The sequence below is a fragment of the Passer domesticus genome, chromosome 3, assembly GCF_036417665.1.
Source record: "Passer domesticus isolate bPasDom1 chromosome 3, bPasDom1.hap1, whole genome shotgun sequence".
NCBI lineage: Eukaryota > Metazoa > Chordata > Aves > Passeriformes > Passeridae > Passer > Passer domesticus.
In genome coordinates this window covers 117,528,364-117,551,161 of record NC_087476.1, presented here as the reverse complement: position 1 = coordinate 117,551,161, position 22,798 = coordinate 117,528,364, and the positions used below count along the sequence as shown (strand labels likewise).

Here is a 22,798-nt window from a genome sequence, read left to right as displayed (position 1 = left end):
TGCCATTTCCCTGAGGAGCTGCTTTTAGAGCACTGTTGTAAGGTTAGGGTGAAATGAGGAAAATCATCTTCAGATAATTATCTTGGATTATTATCATTGTAGTTGGCTGTCTCATGAAAACCTGTAGATTGTTGACTTCAAGAATTTTTTCTGTTTGGTCATGTTTTACAGATTACCTTAATAAACTCTGTGCCTTTAAGCACCGTGATAGCTTTAGCAGTTCATATTTTCATAATGTTTTGCCATTTGTAGAATTGAAATTCATATATACTTCCTAACTCCATTGATTCTGCAGTTATGTATTTGAGAGACAAGGTCTGTGCAAAACATTATGGAGGGAAAGGATATTGATTAGAGCAATTGGTTAAACAGATGGAAGTCTATCAATTTTCTGGTTTTACAACTTCCAGGGATTCTGTTGCTAGCTGGATTCTGTTGCTTTAGAAAGTTGCACTTAAGCAGGCAGATGCTTCCATTCAGAGCATCACAATGTAAATCTCAATGAGAAGTTTGCACTGGCATCTTCTGATTTTGGCAGGCTTTGGGCTGTATCATGGCACGTGCTGAAGTAAATGCAAAATCCTCGTGCACTGCACTCACAGGGAGGAGAATCAGTACTGCACAAACTCAGACTTGTTGATATAAGCACTTAGACATCTCTCAGGGTTTTTCTGTCCTGGTACATCTGTGGAGAGGAGTGATTATGAGAAGTGAGTAGATCGGTGTTGCATTTGATGAAATTTCATTTGAAGAAGTGTGGCAGATCCAGGAAAGAGTAATCTTTGCAACAACTGTTTATAGATGACTTTTGACATGGCAAATTTGTATCAAAAGTCCCTGGCAATTGTCAAGCAGAGGATATGGTCTATTAGGACTTAGGCAGTCTGTTTGCACAAATGATGTAGTCAGAATTGGGTCCTTTTTACATAAAATGAATTCAGGAAGAATCCTTAGTAATCTTAAAATATTGCTGGAGATTTAAATAGTCTGAAACACGTGTAAGCATTTGAAGTCTGATTCAGTAAGATAAGGAAGAGCTTCTCTTTCTCCCATCTCTTGGTCCTTCAAATAGAGGAAGGATTTTGTAGGATAGGTTTTGATTTCTTTTGGTCTTTCAGTTGGGTTAACCCCTGCAATTAATTAGACTGAGAGATGAAGGAAATATAGAAAAAAAAACCCTTCCACCTTAAAATTAAGCAATTTCTTTTTTCCTCCCTCTTGTTTTTTCCCTTTGGTGCCCTTCCCCATGCTGTGTGTGTCTCCAGAGATTCCAGATGTCTGGGATTGTCTTGTGCTGCTGTGACTGGCTGCGAAGGAGCAGCAGTGAGGAGAAAATCCCAATATAATCCTGGGCTCCTCTTTGGGATGGGCGAGGTACAAGGCTCCCTTGGTTCACTGCTGCAGTGGTGGATGCTGGATCTCTGCATGGCTGCAGTTTCATGCTGCTGTTAGAACTGTGGCAGGGCAAATGAGCACAAAATGGGAAATCCACACTGGAGTTGTAAAACAGCTCACAGTCTTGAGTTATGAGAGGGAATCAGCCTTGTGTTTCTTGGTCAGATTTTATTCCCTTCCTTCCATCTCTTCCAATAGGAAAAAAAAAAAAGGAGAAATGGGGAAGGGGGAGATTTTTTTCTGCTGAGAATTCTACTAGGTCTAATTTAATTATCATCCAGAAGCTGTTCTGGAGCATATTTATGAAATAAAGAAGTACCTTTTTTTTTTTTTCTGAAGAAGAGCAAATGAAGCTATATTAAGAGATGGAAAAAAGCAGCTTGGGTACATTTTTATCTTTTTACATAGTTCTAAAACCAAGGGAAGGCTTGAAAATAAATTTTGGAAGACATTTTTAATACTTTACGATGCTCTAAAATCTGTGCTTTCATTCTGAGAGAAAATATTTCATCGTGAAGTTTATCCCCTTCACTTCTAATTTTTCCATAGCAGTCCTTGCACACCAAGAATAACAGTGTTCCCACACCAAGAAAAATGACCTTGTAAAATGCAGTAACAGAGCCACCAACAATATATGCCATAGCACATAAGTCAGATTCTCCACTGGGATACTTGCAGCAGTATTGCATTAGCCTGAAACTCAGTAGTTGTGCCTAAAACTGGAGCCGTGTAAGAAAACATCATTTGAAAAGCAGCACAATGCTTTAAACAGATTTTTTTTTTAACTTTTAATCCCCCTGCTCCTGCCCTCGTCCCCCTCTTCAATAAGCATGCAAGCAATTACACCATGTTGGAAACGCTCTCTGAGCCCTACCAGAAAAAACACATTCTGCTGCTTATAAATGGTTGCACAGGAGTTGCTCTCCAAGCTGTGTGAGTAGCCCTTTATGGGGCTGAGCTTGTAATTTTCTCCCAGGATCCCTGTTTCAATGCCATGAGGAGTTTAGCAATGGTGTGCTGTCTGCTACCTTTGCTGGGGTGCATTTCAGTCTTTTCAGGGCTTGTGCGTTCTTGCCGACCCTTGTACTGCATTCAGGCAATTTGTAAAACTATCTCCAGTCAGATACAGTCGCATATTTCAGCTTTCTGGCTTCCTCAGTTAAGTAGGACTCAAGCTGTTTATTTTGGGAGCGTTTTAGACTCCGTTTTTTTGAAGTAAATTTGAGCTCTGGAGCTTTACATTTGGTTTGCTCTATTAGGAGCTGATTGTGTAAGTCATCTTTTGAAAACCTGTCAATTCCACATTCTGCCTTCTTGTTTTCCAGACTGCCTTTAGCCTGTGTAAGGTGCCAGTAAGTGGATGTACATCATGTGTTTACTATGAACCCTGAATCCTTTACTGCCTTAAGAGACGTTTGTACATTACATGAACAGCTTTCAGAGCAGGTGGCTTGTGAGTTGGGCAGGTTGATTCCCTGTAACCCAGAATCTCTTTTGGTGAGGGGGTTCCTCATCACAGGGGAGGCTATTTTGTGCTTTTTGGCAGTGACAGTGGAACCTGCCTGTTCTCAGCTTTGCTGTGCAGATTCTTATCTAAGGCTCACCCTTTGGCATATGTTCCTCCAGCTATGTACCAAGATTTAGCAATGGCTTAGACCATGTGCAGTTCATTCTCTCGTCTCCCAGGGGAGGGAACTGTGTGTGCTCTTTAGTGGTTTTGCTGTTGGGCTGTGGCTTGTTCCAGGATCCAGGGGGAAGGAAGGGTGATTAGCTTTACGTGTGCTGCTGCTGCTGCATGCATGGAAGCAAAGGATAAATGGGAAACAAGGGTGAAGGACTGAGGTTGCTGCAGTGAGCAGAAGACCATTTTCTGGCATCCAATGCTCCCAGGAGAGATTTTTTTCTCCTTTCAAACCAAGCTCCCAGAAATCTCCAGAAAGCATTCATTAAACTTCTCTTCATACCTATCACTTTGATTAATTTCATAGCAAACTAAAGTATCCTTGGTGGAAAAGGGCTACTACACCTTCAGGGTAGGATGTGGCAAGATTTTTCGTATCTTAGACTACTGCAATAATTCAGAACAGGTATCCAAGAATATTTTAGTTTTGGCTGCAAGGAGCAATATTAGGCAGGTGTGAATGTAACTTCCCGAGTTAAATTTTACCATGATGTTTGGATGAGGTATAATTTGCTAAACATCTCTTAAGCTCAACAGCTAATAGTTCCTGTACTGCTTATCTTGGATCATCACTGATAAATACCTGGCATTAAATAACAAGGTGCTTCTCTATTTTGTCTCTGTAATGATAGATCAGAGCAGTTTTTTCCTAGTGCTTCACATTGAAGAATCTCAGTTATTTATTTCTGTTTCGAGCAAGATTTAGGATTGTTTTCCAGCTCTTTATAGAATTGGGCTATTTGTAAGAAAAAAGCAGAGTGCTCTAAATTCATCCTGGGCCATCCCAGTGTCTTCATGTTTATTCCCATGGTCCTGGGGCCAAACACAAATCACAGTGGCTACTACAGGGAGAGGTCCAGTGACATTCCTTGTTTTGCCTTTCTCTTCTCTCTGTCGATCCTTACTGTGCTCTGGGGCTGTGTGTGAGGGCAGAGAGGTTAAGGGAAACCTGCCAGGGGCTTGAGCCCTGTGGCTGAACAGAAGAGTCATACAATGCAAGGAGTGGTAGGTTTGAAACTGGCTCCTGGGCCAGTCTAGAGCTGTAGAGATTGCCCTTGGTGAGAGTGGAGAGGCCAGGTGTAGGTGCAGAGATTCTGGATGGAGCTGCATCAGTACTTTCCACTTTGTTTCACCTAACGTGGACAACCAGCACAGGTTCTGAAATAGCTTTTATTTTTAACTCTTATTGTTTGTGTGGAGAAGTTTGCTCTACACAGGAAGAACACAGATGGTCACAGAAGCTATAACAGTGATACAACCACTCTGCTGCTGACCCCTTGCTCTTACCTGATTGGTACAAAACTCTCTCCTTTGCTTCTCCTGCTTTGGTTGCCAGCCCTTAGGTTCAGTCACATTTCCCTGTTTTGCCCTTTCCTAGTGCCAGCTGCCCACGGAAAGAGGAGGCCTAGAGCTGCAGCTCTGCTGGTGGCCTCAACAATTTCTCCATCTTTGTGCTGTGTGGTGCTGGTCAGTGTGTACTCCCCTGTGGTTTGTAACATCACTGTTATGACCTGCAGGTCCTTAGAGGTTCCCAGTGCTTAGAGGTTCAGCATACTGAGCTGTTTGACACCTTGCTCTGCTGTGGAGAGATCTGTTTAACCAGTACAGGTTATGTTGGATGTAAATTGGGAATTGTGGTTTGAATTCAGCATTGTTCTTTTGTCTGTGCTCATATCTACAACATCTCTATGTCAGTAATCAATGCTGAATTGTTCCAAAATGGTGGAAAACTCCATCAAACAGAACAATGAAAGGATTGTCAATAAGGTGGAAACACCAGCTGTGTTATGTCACAGCATCTGAGAACTTCACAGAAAGTGAAGTCCAAAAGGCAGTAGTTTTGATAATGATGCAGACAATGCGGGCTTGACCTGAAAACATAATGTGTATGTTTGAAAACTTTCTGAAATTTTCTATGATAGAGACGACTTCTGAAAACCCAGTCACTGGTAGGTATTCCAGTGGGAAGAAAAAGCAGTTTGCAAATCTCTTCTTTTCCAAGATGCACTGATTTGTGAACATTCATGCTTAAGAATTTCTCCTTTGTTTTCCTTTATTATGTAAAAATGCACAGAGTGCAAGTAATGCTAGGATATTATTTTGCCATTCTTCTCTTACGCTTACATTCTTCTGCATAACTTTAAAATCTTGAAATACACTCATACTTTGACTATATAGATAGACAGTTGAGGTGTTTCTTTACACAAGCGTAAACCTAAAATATTGAAGCCATGTAGTTTTGCTTGGTGCTTACATCCTGACTTAGCTTTGGCAGGTTGAACTGGAAGCACTGGTTACTTTATGCTCTTGTGGGTGTTGTGCCAGTGTTCCTTGCAAGCAGACGTGGTAGTTGTGCCTTATTTGTTCTCTTCACTGTGTTGGTTAGTGCTTATTTGGTCCTTTTTTTACTACTCTTACCTTGCTGTCTGCTTTAAGAGTACACAACATAAAAGCCCTTTGAATTGACTGAATAATGTTCAGTTATCAGAAAGGTGACTTCTTTAAGGTGTTATTTTTCAGTGGTGTCTTTTTTTTCTGCCCCTTATTTCACTTTTCAAATGTCAACCCAAGCTTACGGAGGTTGAGGTTTTCCAGTGTTGTGGTGTAGCTTGTGAGCGATGTGCAGTGCAATGGGTCTCCAGCCTGAATAGAGGCACTGTCAGAGATGAATAATGAAGTGTAACTTTAAAGTGAAAAATACAAAGTGCTTCAGTAAAAGGCAGAAGGAAGCACTCAGTGATGCAGTGGTTACTGTTGCACTTTAAGACCATTGTGCCTATTTTACAAAGTTTTAAAGACAGTAAATGCCAGGCTAAATTCATAGTCCAAAGCATAGAGATGAATAACATTTCCAAGAAACGGCGTAGTGAGCTCACTGGTACATCAGCAAGAGCAGAATATTTCCAGTGTTGTTATTTCCATGAACTTTCGATTTGAAATACCAGAAAAAGAAAGAAAACAAAGTGAAATGTAACTTATTATTGTAATAAGGGATGGCTCACCACAGTGGTCACTTCTGTGGCACCAGAATGCTTGGTTAGAGGAGCTGGTGTGGGCGTTACTGGTAAGCAGTTCCTTTATCCTTTTGTCCTTGTTTTTCAAGTGCTTAGAGAACTCATAGCCATGGGTCATATCTTTTTTATTCCTCTCTTCTGGCAGTCTAGCTGGAGGAAAGCAGGCCTGGAGTTGTTCATCTCTAAGCCTTTAATGTAGGGACAAAATCTTTCGCTCACACTCTTGGTGGAGTCAGTGCACGTTGAAAGGCAGGAGGAATTGAAAAATCCCTTGGTTTTTATGCTTCTGTTCTAGATCTGCGTTCTCAGTTTGTTTAAATTGACCTCGTTCCACTGACTTCCACAAAGCAAGACAAGTCAGTGATTTGTGTCAGCTGCAGAGCCAAGATCCTCTTGAATATGAATTTTTCACAGCTCAGATTTTCCACAGAACTGATAAGCACACAGCACATGTCATCAGGACCTCCGTCCATAAAGATGAGCTGGGCCCTGGCGTGTGGTTTTCTTCATGTTGCACTAATTAATTCCCATCTGTTATGTTTCTTTGCACTGAAAAATCCAGGTGTTTGTTCCACAGTAGTTCTTCTTCCTTGGGAAGATTAACATTTCTTCTTTGCCAGCCTGGCTGTTGAGATCAGTTCTCATGACAAAACCAGTGAGTTCTCTGTAAGTATCTATAAAAGCCAAATAGTGCTCCATCTCTTTCTGCCACTGGAGCCACTCTAAGAAAAGTGGATTCCTCCTCTTCTAAGGAGCTGTCACTGGGTCCATGTCATCCATGGGACAGGTTTAGCTTCCTGGATACTCCTTTCAGGCATCTTGCCTTTGCATTCTCATTGAGTTGGGTGCTCAGGTACTGAGGCTGGGCACTCAGTCAAAACAGTTCCTGGAATAGAGGAATGCCCAGGAATGCTGAGCAAGAGGTGAAGTCCTTGCACTGAAAGAGATGTGCTGCAAGCTGTGATGGAAGGAGGTGACAGCAGAGAAATTTTAACAGAAATAACAGGGAAGAGGACCTAGTGATAAGACAACTATTTTTTTAAGCTAGTGCTTCAAAAAGTAGTTACACAGCTTTGGTATCTTTATTGCCTTAGAAGTAACCCAGCAGCAGCAGTTTTTGCCAGAAAAACCATCATTACGCCAGGAAGCAGCTGCTGAAATTTATAAAGATAAAACATAAAATTGCTTAGTTTTACCTGCCACACACATCAGTGTAGGATTTTAAAATAAGTATGAGATTGGTCTCGATATAACATTAGTAACCAGATATCTACTAATGTCTGTTTGCACAAGCTACCCAAAGAAACAAAAATGATTAACAGTTTAAAACAGAAAAAGAGAACCATATATGTCTAGCATAGATTCTGTAACATCCCACTCTACTTGCCTCCTACATCATGCAGATTGTTTATGCACTATTTAATTTCATAGCCAGAAATTATTTCTCTTCTATTTAGCAGCATGAGAGCAATAAAACTGCCACTGTCTTTAATGTCTGCTGATACAACTCTCTTCTGAAAGTGCCTCTGGAAGTTACCTTAATAATCAGACTGGAGTTGTTTAAGATGCAGTCTGTATATTGGATTTTTGTGCTCCTGATTTTAAGAGTCTCTGGACTGAAGAAGTCTGTAAAGGCTCACTGCACAGAGCAGGCTATAACAAAGCAGTTAATGATTCTCATGACATGAATGATGCCATTACAGTTTATTTGAGTGATGCTGGCATTCTATATTAAATATATCACTTTTTATTAGTTGGTTGAGGTATTTTTTTGAAACCAACTCAGTATCAGGCATGGGTGTGCATCTTAGCTAAACTATAACCTAGCCAGTCCATGCCTTTTGCCCTGTGAAGTGCCCGGAGTTTTTCAAAACATGTAACCACAGTGATATTTTTATAAAGGAATGTTCACCTCATGGGATTTTTTTAAGGTGTTCTATTTTTTTTCCAAGTTACCGCTTCACTTTATTGTACATGATGTCCAATAAAAAAGATATATGTCTGTGATTGGACTTTGAAAAAGGGCCATGGTGCCTATTCCATTTAAAGGGAATGAAGTCAAGCAGTAAATTTGCTGGTCGCCCTTTTCATATTGACTGTATCTTGGCCAGCAGTTGGTCTTTGATGTTGTAACAATAGAGCAAAGGCAGAGGAGGAGGAGGATTAGGACCTCCATAATATAAAAACAAGCCTGCATTCATCATGATTTTTATAGAGCACAGTCCCTGTCTATTGGAGGTTTGCAGTATAGGCTTAATGTTCTGCAGAAGAGTATGGCAACTTTAACATTTGCAGGTGGTTTACAATTCATCCATCATTACTCCTACCATTTCTTCTTAATTCACTTTGTTTAGGCATTCAGCATTTGACTTTTTTATCATGTTATTCCTTTCTACAAGAGGAAGAAAGATGTTTGTCAGGCAGGACAGAGCTTCTGGAGTATCATTTTCCATTTTGGGGGTTAATCATCATGTTATTGATGAAAGGCTCACTGCAGCTGGCCAATAGAGTATCTATTCCTCACCTTGTGCTTTAAAGTCCAGGCTTTTATTGGGAAAGAATGGGGGACTTGATATGTGTGTGTTTAACATTTGTGAATATATATCTCAAATAGGACCCAGGGCAGCCACACTGCCTGTGACTTCAGGTGCATCAAAAGAATAGTGGCAGAGGTTTCAAATGAGCTGTTTAGCCTGGTAGAGTCCTGGAGAATTTTGATGTGTGCTGAAATGGTAGCAGCACTAGCTCCCAATCCAAACATGCAGGAGCAAAAGGGTCATCCATTTCCTGAAAATGTTCAAGGTACCAAGATGTGCTGAGTGCTGGTGGGAGCAGATAGGCTTCAAAGTGTGGGCAGAGCTTGGAAAGAGACAAATAATCCATAATGTGCTGTTGCAGCCATGTGTGCAGCATTGCAAATGTGGGAGGCAGCATGAAGGGAGTGTTCCCAGGGATGTGATGATGGCAGCAGCAATGAGCCTGCTGCAAGGGGATCCTCATAGAAGCCCAAAGGCAGCTCTTAGGAAATGATCTGGGGCTGGATCAGGTTAAATTGCTGTACTGCACCAAACTCCAGTGGCTCTTGCTTAAGGCATGATCCTGAAGTCCACTGACAAGGCAAAACACCAGGAAGCCTGTCTACCACACTCCAAAGACACCTATCCCAAGGAAGGGAAGGGGTGAGGGGAAGATGCCAATCTGTGATGCATTTGACAGTTCAGCACTTGATTTAGGGTTGGATCCTGAGCTTCTAGGTGCTCAGATTAGACCAGGGAGTCCAAACTCATGAACAAACCACTGCTTGCCAGCTGAGCTGCAGTAGCTCCTTAGATGTCTTATCCCTGCACAAAATACAAGGTGACTTTATATTTTTCTAAACTCAGCACCGAGCAAACAAACCCTGCCCAGATCTCTCATCAGAGTGACAGCAGTCTGTCCTCAGACCAAGCACTCCGTGCTCACCAAACACATGGCTTGTCAGTGGGGAATCTGGCTCTTAGTTAACATCTACCACGATGGCCATTTTCTGCAGCAGGTGTAGCAAAGCAACATCTGGTGCAGAAAATGCACACCTTCCATTTCTGTGCTCAGCTCTGTGTGTCCTGCATCAAACCCAGATGCAGTGTTGTCTCGGCTGTTTCTGTTTTCCTCAGCTGCTGAAAGCAAACTACGTGAGGCTCAGCCAGTATAAGGTGAGAGTTCTGGCTAGTTAGAGGCATCACCTAGTGTTTAAAAGGGTTTGCCCTTGAGAGATCAATAGCTCTGAAAAAGCTGCTGAAATCCTTCAGTGGATGTGAATTTCATTGCTGCTCTTCTTTGATCTGGCATTCATGTCATTTTGAATAATGTAAATCAAAGCTGCCTTTCTCACCTACCCATCCCTTTTTCTTCTTCTGTCTCCTACGAGGATCTTTTTTTCATGTTCTTAGGAATACAGCTTTGGCTGTCTTAACATCAAGATAAAACAAACTCATTATTTGCATAACATCAGAGTAAGGGCCAGATTAATACCACCTCTCTGATTTTTTTTTCTTCCTTTGTCCTATTCCTACAATAAAATACAAGGGGAGTATGCAGCTGAAATCATGTGTTTGCACACATATGGACTAAGTGGGAAAAGAGCTGAGTGTGCCAATTCCCTGAAATACACTGATGCCATTGATTAAAGGAGCAATAATTACACTGTTATATTGGGTTATAAACCCCATAATACTACCATGACAGTTATTGCAGTTTGCTTGTGAGAGCTGTATGAAGAGAAAATATATATATTTATCTCTTTAGCAGAGTTAAGTAGCTGGAAGTGAGTTCTGAGCCTAGCCTTCAGTGTCTCTGTTGTTTTTGTTTTGGGATCTCTCTTTGTACAGAGCTGTTCTCCCTCCCTGGATATGGCTTATCCACGAGGGCCCCATCTCTGTTCCTCACCAGAGGAGGTGAAGATACACAAAACTGAGCTTCTTGTCTTTCCTCTCTTACCTTGCTGCTGTGTTGGGCTGCTGGGACTAATCTGAAGATGGTTTTTGCCTCCTCCCATACACTTTATTGTCAGTGGCGTCTGGGTGGCTTTAGGCACATGCTAAGACTATAACAACTTTAAAAAATAAAGCCATTTACCCTAAAAATAGCTCAGAACTAACTAGTGATCCTGGGGTGGAAGGGAGACAGAAATGAAGATATTTTCATTTCACGTAAGTGTCAGATTCAAAAGCATCTGCCTTGTTCAGTGCATGTATGGTATTCATTTCCTGTCTGCAGTCGATTGGAATGCCCCCCGAGTCGTTAGAAATTGAAAATCAAGTCATGCTTCTTTAATCAGCTCTAGGAAATAGCCCCCTCCCTAACTGCTCTAGGAAAATTTATATATACATGCATTGAATTCATGATGCAAAAAGCCCGCGCTTCTCTCCAGGGCACATCCTTTCTCCCCTGTTAGACAGAGAATGGTCTTCACAGTGTCTTGCCATGGTGTGCCACCTATCTACTCACTTCTCTTCTTCCCCATCATGTCACTGGAGGGAGGCCTTTCTCCTGTGAATCCACGTTCTCTGGTTTATTGATCTGTCCCTCAGGCAGCTCAGGGAGGTGGAGAGAGAGAGCATCATGTCCACTGCTGATGGCTTGATTTGAAACCACAGCAAGTGTTGCCTCTCTGTGCAGATGCCATATATGCTAATTACTTGCAGTTGCTCCTGTATCAGCCTCCAAAGTTTTCTAAACAGAGAGGGTAAAGCACTTGAAGGAGGATTTCCCTGCAGGAGCTGAGGTGCGTGGTCCTGAGGCAGCCGCTCAGATTTCTGCTGCTGTTTTGCTGTAAACTCCTGGGTGTAGTAACCCTTGCCAGCGAGTGTTGTGAGGCACATGGTTGGTGCACAGATATTGAAGGTGACCAAGCGCTGCCTTTCCTCTGCCTTCACCCTCTCACTTCCATCCAAAGAAAAGTGAGTATTGGTGGGGAAGGCAGCTGAGGGAGAGGCACATAAATTATCTCGCAGCCATTTGATGGTGTGTGTGTGTTTTGAGCACCAAGACTAAAGTGATTTGCCTTTTTTCAGGCACAGAAGTAGCTTTGCCAGAAGCACAGGAAACATCATGTTTTTGGAATATAACACTTGTCTGCTTTCTTGCTTTCCCGTTATTAGCTTTTGCTTATGTGATGAAGTCATCATGTAACTTTTAGTCCACAGGGACTAAACACTTTCTAGTCTCTAAAAACATCTGCCAGTTAACACAGCCACAGTCATAGACACTTTTGAAAGCATAGGGTGGATATTCAGTGGCATATGAGAGGGAGACACAGAGGCTGGGAATAGCTGTTTCTTGGAACCTAACAGCTGAAGGCAACTTTGGAAATTGGAAAGGCTTTAAGTAAGGTTACTCTTTTAGCTAGGGAGAGATAAAACTTCACTTATTAAAGTTGGTTCACCTAGTGAAATCCTAGCCATAGTGGTTTAGTAGAATAAACTTGCAAAAGGACATAGTTTAAAACCCAGGAAAATAACTTAAGATGTATGTTTGTTCTCTTTCATTTACACTGACATTTTATGTCCTGACCTGCAAAGCCTGAAAAAGGGGTTGTGTACAAAAAGTATTCATATTCTGAATTTCCTTTGCAGTTTTGATTGCAGCTTAAGGCAGCTTTTCCCATTCTGTTGGAACCTAATGTGTAAATTATGATGCAGATTTCAGATGATGGGTGAGATTAAACTAGTCTAATTGAATTTAGCAAGGGTATAAATAAATTCTATTTTTAAGCTTTATTTTATTACTGATTTTATGCAAGTCTTTAATAAGGCCTAAAAAAAATTTGAATTTTCAAAGAATTTGCATTTTGGCACCAGAGGTCATTGGTGTAGAATACTTGGGCTACTCTTCAGCTGTACCTTTGCCTGTTCAGCCACTAAATCACTGTGTCCTGTGTGGAGAGCTCAGCCAGGCAGTGATTACAAGGAAGATCTTTAGAGTCATGAAGAATAACTAAATGTTTATCAGCAGCTTAGGCAACTGAAAATATCTGTTAACTAGAAGCAAAATTTTGCACTGAACATCTGTCAAAGCCCTACACAATTCAATTTTGTGTGCTTGGCTTGTCCCCTGGATGGCTGAGTAGATATGCTGAAGCACAAAGCAGCAGTGTTGTACTACTTTACAAAATTTGCTAAAGGGCCTCTGTTTTTTTTCTCCAGCAGACATTGAGCTGTAATCACCACCAAGTTTCTATTATCAAAGTGTTTATACAAACTGGCAGTTCTTCACCTCCAAGCTGAACCATACTGTTTGTATTTTCCAGCTGAATGAAAACATGAAATACAAGCAAACAACAGAGCATAAAAAATAGCTGTGATGTGAAATGTGTGTCCACAACATGTAACAAAAGGTTGCCAGATCTGAGTATAATATGGTTGGTTGTCTCCTTAAGCTCAGAGTTAAAAACCTTGTCTGCCAGAACCATTTAGATGTGGAACCACTGTTTGCCAGTGGTGTGGACAGGAAGCTTGGTGAGCAAAACTCCCAAGCAGAATCTGAACGAAGGATGGGCCAAAGCTTGATGACTGCAAGTGAATAAACTGGCTCAGTAGGGGAGGAATGGGGTTAGAGCTGCTCTGGCACTCAGGAGGTATCAGTTCACAAGGTTCAACAAGGCAACAGGCTTCTCCTCCCGTGCAGAGGGTCCTGACATGGTGTTAGCCACGTGCCTTGGAAGAGCTGTCTGGTACCTCCTAGATGTGAAGGGCCCTCAGCCCTACAGCCTGAGGATCTCTGCAGTCATAACACATGTCCTGGCTACACATTCAGTCATCAGGATTTTCTGTGTAGCCATGAGGGCTACACAGACAAGTTTACAGTGTAGAAACCCTAAAATTCAAAAGCTGTGATTCTGTGGTGAATGTGCCCAGATGCTTTGAGATCCTGGTTCTGCTGTGTGCAGCTCCTGAGAGCTATTTCAGCATAAGGCAGACAGCCAGCTGGGTGGACTGGGTGTGTGCTGGGGCACCCCAGACTGGGGGTGTGCTGGGGCACCCTAAATACCTCATTTTGCCAGTGGCACCCAGCATCTATAGAGACCACTCCTTCAACAGTGACTGTGGATTGATGTCTGTCCTGAACTTACTTGCAGTAGTATTTGTGACTGAATCCTGTTCTCCACAGAGACAAAAACTCTTCAAGAGCCATGCAGCCCCTGAAGCTCATATGTCCCAGAGCAGTACACTGTGGGGTGACTGGGTTTAGTCTGTCCATGGCCACATAGTCACACAGGCAGTGTACTGCAAGTTAGAACTGCTTACACTGTCATTTTACCAATTTTTCTGGAGAACTAGAGAATAATAGAGAACTATTAAAACACAGGCCATGATTAACAGAACTTTATTATTGTTATTATTATCATTATATTACCAGCAGTTATCAGTGATTCATCTTTTATTTGCACCATGTTTAAAGCAGATGCTCTATTTTGGACCTGCTTAGTGGAAACAATTGTGTACCTACAAGCCAATGCCATCTGCTTTAAATTATTTATTAGCATTGATTATCTCAAATGCACTCTTTATTATTGGAACAATTAGTTTGTGACATTTTCTAAAGATAAGTAAGGTTTTTTACTTTACTGCTGTATGTGAGTGAGGGGCAAGATCATTTTAAGGAAAAATTAAAATGTCTTAGTAGTGGAGTGGTTGATGTAACACCCCTCTGGTCTGACTTCCTGTCTGACTGCCTGGACTGTATGTGGCATTAATCATAAAAGAAATCTTTCTCTGTGTATCTCTGATAATGTTTCTCAGCTGTTAGCCTCACTGCCTGCTCCTTTAACATGCCTGATAGATCCTGTGCTGTTTATACTCATGATGGATGAAAAACATAAATAAACTCCAGAAATTAGATCACCCAAGTTTGTTACATGTCTTGGATCTGTGATAGGAGTCTCATGTAGTATCCTGGTGTGTTGCTCAGCCTCTCAAGACTGCTTAATTTTAAAGTGATCGTTTTGCACTAACCTGAAAACCCACAACAGCCTTCAAAATGAAAACAATCTGTTTGGGCAGGTGGGAAATGAAACCAGTCCTAATGGCTATGATTTTTTTTGTAAGGTTTTCTGTGAAGGTCTCAGGCCTCATGCCTCATTTTGTCTCTGATAGCAATATAGCATCTGTGAAGTTTCCTAATAAATAAAAGTTCTTTGTTGCTGGTGACTGAAGATGCTGTACAGGTGCATCATGAAAGTGCAGTGACAGACCCTTGGTTTTCAATTTAAGACCTCTTGTCAAGATCATTTTACAAGATATTTCAAAGGAGTATACAAGAAATAAGAAAGCAATGTAGCTGCAGCAGGAATTTAGTAATAGATTTCCTCGCTGCCTGGGAGCTAATAGAATATAAGTTGTATCAGTTTTCTAAAATCCTTTCAGTTCCATAATTAGCAATGCTTGCAAATGTGCCCTTGCTTTGGCAAGTAGGGAGTGAATGAAGGAAAGTAATAAATACGAAGGGCAGAAAAAAGAGCAACTGCTTCAGAATATTTTCTATATCTACAGTCATTCCTCACTTCCTCTCTGTCTTGGTTGTTTTTCCAGAACTGGAAATGGTATTAAAATAAGGAAGAGAGGAGGGAGATGGTCTCGTTACTTGCCAAAATTGCAGAGAAATTCCCTTTTCCCCTAGTTTGGTATTTTAACAAGCTCCAATTTCTGTTTAGCTTCTCTGTGGGGAAGAGAAACAGTACATTTCCCTGCACCTCACGTCTGTCCTGCAGAGGAAGAAATATGATGGGAAGGCCAAGGAGGGTGTTAAAATACCCATCTGATTATTGGAGAGTTAATCTGCAATATCAGGCAGAACATTTCTCCTGCGTGCAGGGCTGTCCCTTGGGGCTTAAACCCTGCCATAGTGCAAGTCCCACCTGGATCACCAGCCCTGAAAATTATCCTCACAAAATCCCTGTGAATTGCTGGTTTTTTGTGGTTTATAGATGGACACAGACACATTTACATGTACTGACCTATTGCCTTCCCTTTTTCAGAGATGGGTGTTCAAGGTGTGTTATTCTGTAATGCAAACAATGTGCCAGATTCTCTCTCCAGGGTTTATTTCATTGCTTTGTCACACAACCCATAACACTGGACTATATCTTCCTGCCTTTACATACTGTCCACACTTGGAACACTCAAAAATCCTAAGCTGGTTTTGTATTAGGAACTTCTATAATTGTCTGATCCCATGGGGCTTGCAGAACTGTAGCTTACAGCCAGTATGAGTAACCTCTTAAAATCTTCTTAATGGAAAGTCTAAACATTGTGAATAATCCTTTTAAATGAAGAGGGGAAAAGTGTTTTATCTTAAAATATTTAGAGCAGATGCATCATTTGAGTAAGAAACCAGTGTGTCTGAATTAGAAATGTCATAACTTCAAAGAAACTGAGTCAATAGTTCTGAATGAAGTGACATAGCTTTTAAAGGAAGGCAAGCAACACTGCTTTCCCAAAAGCATCAGTAATAAAATTGTGTACACCTAAAAATAAACAGTGTGAAATATAAACATGGGAAATAACGTAAAAATAAGGAAAGAAGAATATCCCCCTAGAAAAAAAAAAATCAAATTTCATCTGTTAGCTTTGGAACACAAACCCTATTTTCTTCAGAAAGGGTGCTGGCATTGCAATAAGGACAAACCTTTTCCTGCTAGATGAGTCTTGGAAGAGCCTTTGCAGAGCTAATGCAGTAGCACAGGGTGAGCATAGTCTTCTCTTCACATGCAGTTCAAACTCACTTTTATTTTTGGCAGCCTCTTTAATCTTTTTACCAGAAATGCACATTTCTAATAATACTGCAGGTCAGCTTAGACGTGACACCAAGAAGTATCTTCCTAAAAAAATGGACATTCTCTTCATTTTGTTAACTGGGAACAAATGTCCGTTCACTTTTTGGACCGTGAGCAGATAACTGGAATGGTCAGACACACTGAGCATTTCCACTTGCCTGTGCTGAGTACGACACAGAGCCCCAAGAGCTCCTGTCTTGGAGTTCCCAAGTGCACAAGGGACTGTGAGAGGCAGCACTGCCTCTAGGCAGAGCTCTGTCTAACCTGGGTCGTTCCTGCCAGGCGTTAGCCAGCCCTGCTCTTGAAGTCAAGCTCTGTGTCCCACTCTGGGGCTTGGCAGTCGCTGCCATCAGAAACGTGTACCTGATGTGTCACTGGGGACTCTGGGTTGAGTCCACCTGGGCAAGCAGAGTGGTCCATGCTGCCTTGCCTGCAGCAGCCTTTGGGATGGAGCAGTTATCTTGTCCTCCCTCCGTTTTCCTTCCCAGTGTCAAGCTGCCCCATCCCGCTCAGTCTGTAATTAATGACAGTCCCTGCCCCAAGCAGCTTGGTAGTGGGCCCGATCAGCCTGATGTCATTACTTCACCATGACAGTTTCCTAACTAACTCCATGTGATATCCCATCTGTTTGACACTATTAAAAAACTTTTTATATAGCCCTTATTATTGTAGTTGCTGAGCTCCCCGCAAACATCACAGTGAGGAAGGGAAGTGCTGTTATCCCCACCGAGGCACCAGCAGACCGTGACCTGTCAGGATCACACACCAAGTCTTGTCAGAGACTTAAATCTGGGTCTCCAAAGGCCTTGGCCATCCCTAGCTGCATGGTATGTTAATGTGGAGAATCAGGATGCTCCTGAAGGAGCAGACAGACAGGGAAAGTATGGAATCGTATGTGAGAATTTTATTAGTTTTTAATAAAATCTTACTTTATTTTTAATAAAGGTAAGATTATGGGCATGATACCCCACTAAAAATAGTTAAGTACCACATTTTTTTGTTCCTAACTGAAGTAATTTAATCACAGCACTATTACGCCCTGTTGTTAGTCAGACATAGCTGAAAAGCCATTTAATCCTCATGCACCAAGCATGTTAAATTCTATCTGAAAAGTGTTAAGTTAAAGCAGTAGCATATGAGTGAGGAACCTAAAGTTAGCTAAGTGGCCGTCAGTTTAATTTCCCAGAGCTTCCTGCTGTGTGATCTGCTTTCTCCTTTGTATTGAATAATGGGTGGGCCACCAAAGGCATCTGAAAGTCCTTCCTGGTCTCCAGCAAAGAGAAGAGCCTGTTTTGGCCTTCAGGAAAAGCAGACTGTCAGGAGCACACACATTTTTAGCACTACACACATACACTAATTCAGAATTTGGTTCTGTGCTATAGATAAATGTATAAAATGACCCTTTTGGCACTTTCAGAGTGTAACTGTTCTGGGAATGACAATACAACAATATTAATTCTGCCAAATTGCATTTGCTCTTTACAAATAGGGTGAAGTGAGGAGGGTAGAGGACAGCTACATTTTTACTCAAGACAATTTCACAGAGTCTGAGATTAATTCTTCAAGCTTAGTTTATTTTAACTCGGTGAATATTTTTCTGTAATGTGCACAGGTTGTATTGTAACATCCCTTTAAAGGTCAATTTAGAACCTTCTAAGCAAATAAACACTAAATAAAAGAAAAAGCATTGGAGCTGTTATCTATCTGAGAGCTTAGCTAAAGGTATGCTGTGGCTTAATTTGAACCAGGGGAGCTGGATGGAGATTGCGTTTAACCAGAAATGCTGGCAAAAATATGCTTCAGTAGAGCCAGAACCACATGTGGCCATTCCACTTTAATTGTGCTTGTTTTAAAAGATAGGTCTTTAACATTTACCCTCTCCATGCTTGCTGTCTCTTTATGAACTGAAAATAAAAACTCCCCAGGCAGTCATACTAAGACCTCAAGCTAAAATTTTTCAGCTGAGTCAGACCCAAAACCTGTGCGGAATCTACCCCATGCTTCTTTTTTCTTTTTCTTTTTTCTTTTTTCTTTTCTTTTTCTTCTTTTTTTTTTTTTTTTTTTTTTTTTTTTTTTTTTTTTTTTTTTTTTGTAGCCATAAGAAGATTGGACTTCTCTGCTGTTTTTTCCCCAGTCCCCAGGCCAGTCCTAACCCAGGGAGCCAGTGTTTTGATACTAAATGTGTCTCCTTGGTGAGGTCAAAGGCAGTGGCAGCAGTGCTACTGGTTCAGAGGCAGCCTGCTGTAATGTACTACAAAACCCAGAAGTACGCTCAACAATAACAAAAGCATTAACCGCTGACCCACAGCTTGGTGAAATTCAATCCCACCATTAGGCAAACATGAAAATGAGATCCCAGAGGAAGGAAGGTTCAGATGTTCAAGACTGGAGAAACTGGGTGAGGAACACAGAGATGAGATGGAAGTTGTTGCAGGCTGAGGGGAGGGAAGGGGAGGTTGCCAGCTCAGCGGTAGGATCTTTTAATACCATAAATTTCAACATGGCCTTAGCAGTCAGTGTTCTTGCTTCACTTTGGAATGAAGCAAACTAAAATGATTTAAGATGGATGCCTTTCAGCATTTTTGGGGACATGTTTAATGTGGTACAATTTGATTTCCCAGGGGTTACTTCAGACCCTCATATTTCTAGGTTTGTTTTAAGTCTGATGCTTGTGTCCATGTGTAGGTGCTCACCACAAGGCTGGAATGGTTCAGGAGCCTGGAAGAACTAAGTCCCCCAAGTCTGAATCAATTCTTACTTGTGTCAGCTGGTTACAGATCTGTCTTTCAGTAGTGAGCCATGGGTCTGGGTGCTGGAAGGCTGCAGCCACTGGAGGGATGGGGGCACTGGCAGGACCGCATGCTCTCAGTTGCCATTACTGGGCCTTGCTTTTCTTCCCCAGAACACACTGACTGCAGAGGACCATTCTCCTGAAGACAGTTTCACCCTGAACCCCGAGGAGCGACGAGAATACCCCAATCTCCAGGCTGCCCACCGGCCATTTCCTAAGGAGCAGTTCAGGCAGGAGAGCGGGCACACGTCCTTGCAAAGAGATGGACCCAGGTCGTTTCTCCTGGACCTCCCAAACTTCCCTGACCTGTCAAAAGCAGATATCAATGGGCAGAATCCCAACATTCAGGTACAAATTTAACATCTGACTATTTTATAACTTACATAAAATTATTTTACTAAGCCAAGACGACTTTCAGCCTGGATTCCATGATGTGCAGCCAGAACAATCCATCTATACCAACAGAGAATATGTATAATACAATATAATGTAATATAGTATTATATATAAAATATATATGCACAAATACATACTTTTTCTCTCTAAGTTAATGCACATACTGCAAATTTTTTCTGAATTTCTTCTTGAATAGTGTTGATTGCATAAGTGCAGAGATCAATGTAGACCTGTTTGTGATGCTAAACCCATCTTTGTGATTGCCATTTTGGAGCATATTACATTTATTGAAAATGAATGGGTATTTTAATTTCTGCCTTCAATTTACTGTTGTAAAATTTGTTTGTGAACATATTTGCATTTTGTATGCTATTATAAAATGCAACCATCCCCAAAGGCTAACAGAGAACAAGTATTTCAGTTTCAGCTCAAAATGCATTCCTCTGAATAGAAGTGAGACTTAGAGTTAATTTCTGTAGCAGCTGCTTGTAGTATAAAAAAAGTTGTCTGCACAAAACTTCGTTATATGTTATTCCTCAAACGGTTCTTGGGTTTGGAACAGCCTCTTACAAGCCACTTGCATCTTGAAACTTCAAGGATCGGAAAGAGGAAAAAATGAGTGATTTGTTTTTAATTCAGAGCCTTAAAGCAAAATTGGCATTAATAAGCAGTCTTTTTTAACCAAAACAATAAATTCAAATGTTGTTCTGCCTAAGATGTGCTTATAAAAACAATGCACTAATAGATCTGGTTTTCTGGTTAAATTAATTCCTGGCTTCTTATAGTCCCCCAGCCCACAAAATTACCATCCTTTTGATATGTCTAAGAAGTATGTATGTAAAGATGTAATAGATCTGCTGGTGAGAGGCCAGCATGCTCAAGAGGGCTGGAGCACCTCTGCTCTGGAAACAGCCTAAAAGGGCTGGGGATGTTCAGCCTGGAGAAAAGAAGGCTCAGAAGAGACCTTAGAGCACCTTCCAGTGCTAAAGGGGCTCCAAGAAGGCTGGAGAGGGACTTTTTACAAAGACATGGGGTGACAGGACAAGAGAGAATGGCTTTAAACTGGCAGAGGATAAGTTTAGTAGTTTTAGCAAGTAGTTTTAGGAAGAAATTCTAAACTCTCAGGGTGGTGAGGCTGTGGCACAGGTGCTGCCCAGAGAAGCTGTAGCTGCCCCATCCCTGGAAGTTTTCAAGGCCAGGCTGGATGGGGCTCTGAGCAGCCTGGTCTGGTGGAAGGTGTCCCTGACCATGGCAGGAGAGTGGAACGAGATGACCCCTTCCAACCCAAACCAGTGCATGATTCTTGCCCATGACTGGGTGAGAAGAAGCTGCCTCCATGGCATCGCTCCCTTGCATTCACCATAGATGAGTTGGACCATTAAGAAGTCTCACAGATTTGGGGTCAAGGGCAGGTCTAATACTTGTTTACTCCCTAATACTTGAGGGAGTAAACATGGTCAACAAGTGGTGATGGAACACAACTCTTGTGCTAGGAGAACCATTCCAGAAAGCTTTAGGAAAGTATCTTGTTTTGAAATGACAGGAGTCTGCTAAGGAAGTCAGGAGCCTCCCTTGAAATGGAAAATGTAAACCCCCTCCCTCTGACTTACTATAATTTTGAAATTAAGGGCCTCTCAGGCAAAGATATGGGAATAGGAATAACAGCTCTTTACTAGGAAAATTAAAATACAAGTGCAATAGTACAAAAAAAAAAAACACTGACAGAGTGGTTTTCAGAATATTATCTGACACCCTCTGGGTCAGGGTGGGGCAGCAATCCCATTAAATGGTGGCTGCAGCCCTCCTGCAGTGACAGATGTCATTCTGTTGGAACAGTGTTCCTGTAGAAGGATGGAGTTTTCCTCTGAAGATCCAGTGGTGGTGTGGATGGGCCTGGTCTTCCTCTGGGAATGCAGTGGAGAAGACAGCTGCACCTCTGGGAATCCAATGGGAAAAGGATCCACAGGGAATGTCTGTAGTGTTCGAAATGTCAGATTCTATCCAGGTAGGAATGCTTGGCTCCTCCCTCTGGGTGGAGCATCTCCCAGTGGGATGATGTAATTTTATCAGCCATGCAGGGACACTCAATGCCCCTTTAACAAAGGTATCTGCCTAGAGGGAGTATTGGTTGTGGAAGAAATAAAGTAAACTGGCCAGTTAACAGAAGATAACTGCTCCACCTATGGCAATAGAACACACACCCCTAGTCACATCTTGTGACCTAAGACAAAAGGGAAGATTGGAAGCTGTAGGGACCCCAGACTGTGGCATGAGGCAAATCATGCAACATCACTATTTGAACAGTATGTAAACTGCAGAGGAGGACAGGAGGAAACAAAAACCTTTCCTGAGTGGTGACAGCATACAAAGTTTAGACACAGGGATAAAAGAGATGGAAGCAGTTCCCCAGCTTGTTTTCATAGTAACTGCTGCTGCTATGACTTCTTTTTCCACCACCTGATCTTGGAAATATGTCAGCAGCTATGTCAGCAGTCTTGCTGGACTCTAAGAACTGGGAAGACTGGTCCTGTAAACTGGAAAGGGGCAACATTGATCCCAGAGCACTTGTGCACAAGGATGAGCCCTTTCAGAAAGAGGCTCCCTACGTTGTGCATTTTATTTACTCTGAATTTACTCTGCTTATTTAGGTGTGTAAATAGTGATTATACAAAGCTTCTTTAAGTTCTTGTTTGACAGTCTTACAGCCTCATGGACATAAAACTCCCATTAATTCCTTACAGTCAGAGAAAGTTTTTTTTTTTGCCTAAAGGTTGTAAAAGTTGGCCTACTCTTTTACGAAAAAAACAGGATTATGGTGAATTCTTGCTTGTTAAACATTACTATACTGACCTGAACAGAAATAGAGACACTTGTGGACTTGCAAATTTCTCATCAGCTATTTGGCAGGTGAAAACAGAATTGATGCTTATTTTTCTTTTTGCACAATGGCTCCCAGATCTGTAAGTTACAATTCTGGGAGTGTTGATTTAAAGAGTCCTCCTAGGACTGAGAGGCTGGATAGGAGAAAGCAGCCTCTGTTTTAAGATAGCACAATGGCCACATTTTCTTCTCAAAGACTCAAAACCTCTTTTTCCTTCCACTGCATAAACCAAAAATAACATTTTAAAATGGAAATTATACCTGGGAATTAAAAATCTAAGAAAGAGGCATAAAATTCTTGAAAAAAATCAGGTGGAAAAAATATTCCA

At 41.6% G+C, this 22,798-nt stretch overlaps 1 protein-coding gene across 1 annotated transcript in view; it reads left to right on the top strand.

Moving 5' to 3' along the window:
* ISM1 (isthmin 1) overlaps window positions 1-22,798 on the top strand; it is a 40,574-nt gene that overhangs the window by 2,798 nt on the left and 14,978 nt on the right. Inside the window, exon 3 of the mRNA XM_064415427.1 lies at window positions 19,305-19,541. Within this exon, the coding sequence (XP_064271497.1) occupies window positions 19,305-19,541 (237 nt within the window). The remainder of the gene's footprint in view (window positions 1-19,304; window positions 19,542-22,798) is intronic.